The sequence below is a fragment of the Belonocnema kinseyi genome, chromosome 7 (genome assembly GCF_010883055.1).
Source record: "Belonocnema kinseyi isolate 2016_QV_RU_SX_M_011 chromosome 7, B_treatae_v1, whole genome shotgun sequence".
NCBI classification, from domain to species: Eukaryota; Metazoa; Arthropoda; class Insecta; order Hymenoptera; family Cynipidae; genus Belonocnema; species Belonocnema kinseyi.
This window is the reverse complement of record NC_046663.1, coordinates 112,633,296-112,640,284: the sequence shown is the minus strand read 5'-3', so window position 1 is coordinate 112,640,284 and position 6,989 is coordinate 112,633,296. Positions and strand designations below refer to the sequence as shown.

Sequence of the window (6,989 nt, the reverse complement as noted above, 5' to 3'; positions counted from 1 at the left end):
ATATTTTTCCACTATCAAAACTGAGTACTACTTCAGCGAACAACGAGTGTAATTTTTATATCAGCTACCGCTGATACAGTGGCATCCAGCAAAAACTCTATTTGATTTTAAAAAATGTCATTAATTTTTTGTTAAAGTTGAGGGAAATAGAAAGAAATGAGAAACATCGAAGCATTTTCGATTGCAGCTTCGTAATTTTTCACCGTGATAAAATGACTAAAAATCGTGTTTTTGTCATAAAATCATATTTTGAGGTTGTATGAGAAAATTCGTTTATGACACTTTTCATTTCCATGGGATCTACAATTTCTACTATGTTTCGTGGAAAGTATTTTTTCGCTATAAAAAATTTACCTGGAGAAATTGCCTTTTTTATCCTGGAAAACCTGGAAAAGTCTTGGAATTTTTTTTAAGAAGTGCTGGATACCCGGAGATAAATCAAATGCAACCTCTTTATATTTTTTCTTATTAAATATTATACAGAGTGAACAGGGCTTGGGAATTTGTGCTCCTCATATACGATGATATCAAGTATATGGTTCAGAAGGAAGGAGGTTTTGATCACCATTTCAGTGATGTGTCAGACATGAAAAATGTAATAATAGAGAAACTGAAAATCGAGAGCGAGAAACTCGAAGTTTCAAGCGAAGAAGGAAATTTCGAAACAGGTGATTTAAGGCAACTCAATAAAATCTTAAATTTTACTCATATATAACTAAATCTGGATCTTAAATTTTCTAAATAAGGAATAGCATTTATTGCATGGAATGTATTTAGATAATCATAAAAAATTTGGTTCGTTTTCTGTAGAAATCAGCGATGAAAAATGCGCCCTAGAGAATTTGATAAAAACACGTTCCAAAATCAAAGAAGAGGAAGAAAAATCGCAAGATTCAGATGAAGTGTTGTTCACTGTAAAGAACGTGGAAGAAAAACTCAACAGCATAGAAGGGTATTTTTTTTAATGATGTAGAATTGTTATATTATAAACGGTCCACTCATTGTTTCCTAAAAATAATAAACATCCCATTATAATAATATTATTAATTTTCATAAGGTATATTAAGAACTTAAACGATGAGGAAATTGTTTTGGAAAATGTTTCACAAAAGAAGACTGATCAAATTTTAGAAGAGAACAGCAAATTCTCCCAAGTATATTTTTTTATCTTTTAGAATAATTATCCATTTCTCATTCAATGTACTTGTAAAATTAGGAGCTGTTACTTCTATTTTCTTATTTTAAGAAATATTTTATACTTTTTAGGCTCAGCAGAAATTAGAAGAAGAGTTTAATGTCTTAGAAACCCAGCTGAAGGATCTTGGTGATGTCGACGAAATGAAAGAATCAGCCTATCTAAAAATAAAAGAATTAATCTTGACAAAAATAAATCCAGACACTAGCATGTAAGAAACCCAATAAATATTTAATTATTCTTTAGGGTTTTCCTAATTTTTGACATAACAACCTACAATGTCCTATTCAATTTAAAATCCTTTATTTTCCAGAGAAAAAGATTTCAAAGGAGAAATTCAGCAGATAGAAGTCCAGATAAAAGAACTAGATTTAAAATTAGATCTTCAAAAAGCGAGTGCAGATTCCACAAATCAGCTCTTAAAACTCGAAAGTAGTCTGAGAGATTCAAAGAACGCAATTAATTTTATTTTATCGAAGAATATCGATGTAGATAATCTTGATAAGTCGTTAATAAAAGTAAATAAAGAATTAGAACTTCTTCTGAGTGAGAAAATTTCCACGGAAAACAAATTAAGGAGTCAGGTAGCATTTAATAATATGTATATTTAATTAATAAGTAATATTTGCATTATAAACTTCTACTGTCATGTTCATTGAATTTAAAACAGGAACTGGAAGACTTGATTCGTCAACAAGAGAAAAATAATGAAGGAAATTCTGAGATTCTACAAGAGTTGCACCAAGATTTAAACTGCGAAAAAGAAGAATCAATAATTCATGACTTAGAATTAGATTTATCAGAGAAAGAAAAAGTTAGGAATGAGATATTTGAAAACTACAGCAATATTAAGAAGGTGAACAACGAACACTTAGAAAAGAATCCAAACTTGTTGGAGACAAACAGTTTGACAGACTTCGCATCGATGAAAAAGAAATTGGAGGCAGCTGTAAATTCAGCGCAGCAAAGAGAAAAAACCTTGGACAAGAGATACGAGATTAAATTAAAGGAGCTTGAGCATAAGAGTAAAAAGTATCTGGCAGCTCTAAAAGAGGTAGTTTTTTACTGTTTCATTTAAAAATAATACAATCTAACTGTATTCCTATATTATATAAATATTTTATAATACTTTCTAAAATAACGTTTTTCGGGGAACTTTTATTCATTTTTTTAGGTTCATCAGGAATTTAATCCAATGAAGGAAAAGTCAAAAGTCCATAATTTTTCGAGCCTTCAAACGAAAATTAAAGAAGCAGAAGAAAAGCTTCAAAAGAAAAAGAAAGATCTTAAGAAAAGAGTAAGTTAATTTTGAATATTATTCAGTTAAAATTATGAAAAACTTTGAGGAAAAATGTGTTTAACTTATTCATTTCATAGGCTTTACCGGTAATAACAAAATCTGAACCAGTCAAAATAGACTTGGAGACTCTCTCGTTGATAAAAACGCTTACCCAGAAACTTCCAGAAAAACCGGAATATACACTCTTTTCCGATGATGAGGTTTGCGATTGTTTTTAAATCATTTTTATAAAATAATATGAATATTGAAAAAAAATTATTTTTTTACTTTTCAGTCAATTGACAGCGATGTCCGTTTTGACCGTCTCAGTGAAACCTATCAATTTCAGTCCGTTCAGTTGAACAAGAAGCAGGAAACTATGAAGAAAGTGAGTTTATTTTATGTGATTTTGATAGTAATTTTATCATATACAGTACTATATTTATTTTAATTTCAGAACTCAGAAAAGGAGGAATTTTTGTTTCCGCTTACCCAAGTAAAGGCTGTTTCTCCCGAGGCAGTAAGTAAATCAAAATTTATGAATCTTTTTACATTCTCATCATTTATGATCGAGAAAGTATTAGAATTGTCGGAAATTTGACATCTCACTTTTTCAACGGATTTCCACGTTTCGAGACCCCCTGAATCCGAAAATCAGGTTTTCACGATGGCGTATGTCTGTCCGTCCGGCCGTTCGTCCGTAAACACGATAACTCTCGAAAAAATGAACGAATCAAATTCATCTTTGGCGCACTTTTTTTAGGTCTTAAAAGAAAGGACGAGTTCGTAAACCAGCCATTGTTGATAAAAATTCAAAAAGTGAGCGCATTTTGAAAATTTTTGAGACCACTTTTTTCTGAATTTGAAAATTCTATGTACAGATATTCATAGTATTAAAAAGAACAGACAATTTGTCCTAATGACTTTTTTCGATAAAAATAAAATTCTCAGAGTTATAGCGTTTTCAAAATTTTTTTAATCAACCAAAAATCGAAATTTGAAGCCGAAAAACGCACGATATGAGAAAAAGTCAAGAGAAGAAAAACATTTATTTTTGAAAGCTCTAAAAGATTATTATAACAAATATTTGGATTTTTTTTAATTGATAATTCAAATTTTGATTGCACAAAAAATAATGGAAAATAAAAAATTCCATTTTGTGGACAAAATATGTAGGATACGAAAAAATATGAATTAACAAAAATGTTTATCCCAAAAAAGATCTACAGTTTAGTTCAGAATCACCTCTTGATAGGACGCCTACTTTTTGTTTTATTCGTGAAAAATAACGTTGAAAAAAAAATAAAATTAAAAAAAATGTATGGAAAAACGACGGAAGTTACGAGAAAAAAAATCCAACAAAACCTGTTTACAAATGTCTATCGGAAATCGAGCGCGCAGCACGAGTGTCACGATGAGAATGTGTACCTCAAAGCCTACAGAGCTTTGAGAAACTTAATCTTTGACTATACTTTATTAAGTAGACAATTCAGAACATGAAGACGCATATAAATACTGCCATCTAAAAGAGATCTTTTTGATAAAGTTTTTTTTAAGCATTCCAAATGCAAAGAATAAATATCCGAGCGCGAGGTGTAATTAATAATCTGTTTCAAGTACCTTATTTTCAATGCTTAATGTTTTATAGGATTTAAATAAAGAAGGCGATTTCTTCCCACTTTCTCAAGCTAGGGGTTTAAAACCATTTTCTGAAGATCATTCTGAAGTAAGTTGTGGAAATTCTTGTGCTCATGTGAAAACCATTTATATTTTGTATTCATTTTCTTACCTTCCATATTTTTTTCAGAACCCCGAAGAAGATGAATATTCGTTTCCTTTGACTCAAGGAAAGAATGAAAAGTCATCTTCGCAAACATCATTCGAAGAACTCAGATCTGAGTATGTAGTAAGTATAGAAATTTTGGTACATTTATTAAACCCCAATAACACATACATTATAATTTATTACAATTCGAGAATTTTAGATCACAATTTAAAGTGCTTCAAGTTGCTATGATTTTAATTTTAAATTCATATTTAATTGATTTTAGCTTAAAATATACATTTTCCATATTTATTACTAAACAATCATTAATACTTGATGACATAATATTTGTATTACTCATTTCTGAACGCTTTGCTGCTATTAATGTTAATTTTTTAATTTCAAATTTAAAAAATTTAAACTTCTCAATTTATAACTGAATTACATTTTTAAATTGTCTGGTTTTAATGTACATAATTTTCGTTATTTTTATTCATTTAATAAATTTCTTTGTTTGGACCCTGTTTTTAATAGAAATTGGTGAATTTTTTACTCATCATACTTGAATATTTCGACATTCTTTAAATGCTTATATTTCATACTTCGTTTTTTTTTCAATTCAAAATTTAGTTTCAAGTTTTATTATTAAATTATTCACTTTGAAACTTTTTAAATTTTGCAATATTTTTAATGTTATTTTTTTAATATAATGATTCGCTTTTATATTAATTCGAAATTTTTTAATACACAAGGCATTACAAATTGATAACGTAGTATTTATAACCAAATTCAAAAACTTCACTTTAATTAAACGGCGTAAAACTTGAAATTTTCCATTAGTCAATTTGAAAAGGCTTCAATTCCATTCTTGTTCTATTTTTTATGATCCCGATTAAATAATCATTAATCTTTGAAAACACAAAACTTTCTAATCCAAATTAGTAAACTTTCGACGCATGGCGCATGGTACTTAAATAGGTATTTATTTGGAATTCGCATTGGTTATATATTTTATACTTCGTTTTTGTTTCATTTAAAGTTTAATCTGTAAACTAGGTTTGAAACTTATGAACGTTTGCAATATTTTTATTCATTTCATTTTAAATAATTATTTACTTCTCTACTAATTCATGATTTTTCAATGCACAAATGCTTGATATTTAAAGCTTAAAACAAATTAAAACATTTTTTATTTCGAACGCTGAATTTTTTTCATTATTCAATTTGAAAAATTCTTAAAAATATTTACGTGAAAATTGACGTAAAAATCGACGTGAAATTCGGGTGGTATTTTGGGTTAATTTTCACGTTTATTTCCACGTATTTCTATGTCAGCCTTCAGTTGTATTTAAACGAGGATATTTTAGTTGTTCGCTGAAATTAGTTGTTCCCAGGAAAATTGGAAAGGGCGGCAAGATTCACCGAAATTCGGTGAACATACTATTTATGGTATGCCTAGACCCTGCAAGCTTGGAATTGTTTGTATTTCTGAACTCTTGCATTTAGAATTATTATTTACTTTCAAATGCATAAAATGAAAGTTATCTATAGTTTGTTGTATGTTTACTAATTTTGTACGCTTCAACTATTCGCAGAAATCTCCAAAAAATGAAAAAAGGGTCATTACAAGTTCTCAGAAACCATCTTCACAAGACTCATTTGAGTATGAAGTGAGTATTTAAAATTGAAAAGTATTTCTCAACATATGCTTTTCATACAAATACCGACATTTTTACTAACTTTGTTTCTTATTTATTATTTTCAGTCACAGGCAAAGGAGAAAAATGTCGCCCGTTCTCAACCAAAGGTCGAAATTTCAACGCCCTCTAAGGGTCGTTCTGTAAAAGAAGCAGAGAAAGTAAGATTTTTGTTTATAAGGCAAAATTTTAGTAGCAAAAATGTTTCACTTTTAAAAGGAACTGAATTACATCCACGTGATATTTCACTAATAAACAATAGTTCACTGTCTCCTAATGTAAGTCATTAATTTTTCGTTTGTTTTCAGGAGCGCGGGAGATCAACTGACAGAAGATTTTTCAAATCGTCCTCACAGACTGTCAGCAAGAGTTACAAACGAAGCAAATTTATTCCTCCGAGAAAATTCTAATATTTTTATATTGCTTAAAGTAAATATGTATCAAACAACAATCTACCACGATGTATTAATGTGCAGTAATATTTTTAAACGAAAATAATGATCTAGGTTTAGAAACAATGTTATGTTTATTCAGATATATTTATCATACTATGTCCGTTATAGTTATGTTACATAAGTAGTTAAGCGACAACAAATTTTAAATTGAAAAACAAAAATTATATTTACTTTTTATATTAAAACACATATTTAGTTCAGGTTGCTATAATGTTGTGTTAGTTGATTAATTGAAGCTTAATTATCTTATCACATCACCATCAAATCACATACAACATGGCGAGCCTCAATTATTACAAAATAATATTCCACACAAAAAATTTGAGTGATCTATTTGTTTGAAGCCCGCCGTAATAAGTTATATCATTAATATTATATTTTAACATTTGTTAGTTAAAACGTCATAAGTATACCATGTCCAATCTTCGAAAATAATTGTTATTTTTAGACTCAACCAGGTTATGTTAATAAATCTTGTAAAAAAAGTGAAAATTATCTTTATGACTGACAATAAAAAAGGTACATTTTTAATATTTTGCACTTTTCAAAAAAAGATGACCGAGTTTAAATTTCGTTTGCTGAAAAATATACAACATTG

General features: G+C 28.8%; 1 protein-coding gene across 1 annotated transcript in view; it reads left to right on the top strand.

The window, feature by feature from the left end:
- Positions 1-6,889, top strand: part of LOC117176191 (lamin-like protein) — a 9,602-nt gene extending 2,713 nt beyond the window's left edge. Inside the window, exons 4-18 of the mRNA XM_033366297.1 lie at positions 484-668; positions 811-952; positions 1,058-1,154; positions 1,267-1,406; positions 1,509-1,779; positions 1,866-2,249; positions 2,370-2,492; positions 2,573-2,695; positions 2,770-2,862; positions 2,932-2,994; positions 4,123-4,200; positions 4,282-4,380; positions 5,835-5,909; positions 6,005-6,097; positions 6,245-6,889. Coding sequence (XP_033222188.1) covers positions 484-668; positions 811-952; positions 1,058-1,154; positions 1,267-1,406; positions 1,509-1,779; positions 1,866-2,249; positions 2,370-2,492; positions 2,573-2,695; positions 2,770-2,862; positions 2,932-2,994; positions 4,123-4,200; positions 4,282-4,380; positions 5,835-5,909; positions 6,005-6,097; positions 6,245-6,346 — 2,068 coding nt within the window. The 3' untranslated portion in view covers positions 6,347-6,889. The remainder of the gene's footprint in view (positions 1-483; positions 669-810; positions 953-1,057; positions 1,155-1,266; positions 1,407-1,508; positions 1,780-1,865; positions 2,250-2,369; positions 2,493-2,572; positions 2,696-2,769; positions 2,863-2,931; positions 2,995-4,122; positions 4,201-4,281; positions 4,381-5,834; positions 5,910-6,004; positions 6,098-6,244) is intronic.
- Positions 6,890-6,989: the final 100 nt, after the last annotated feature.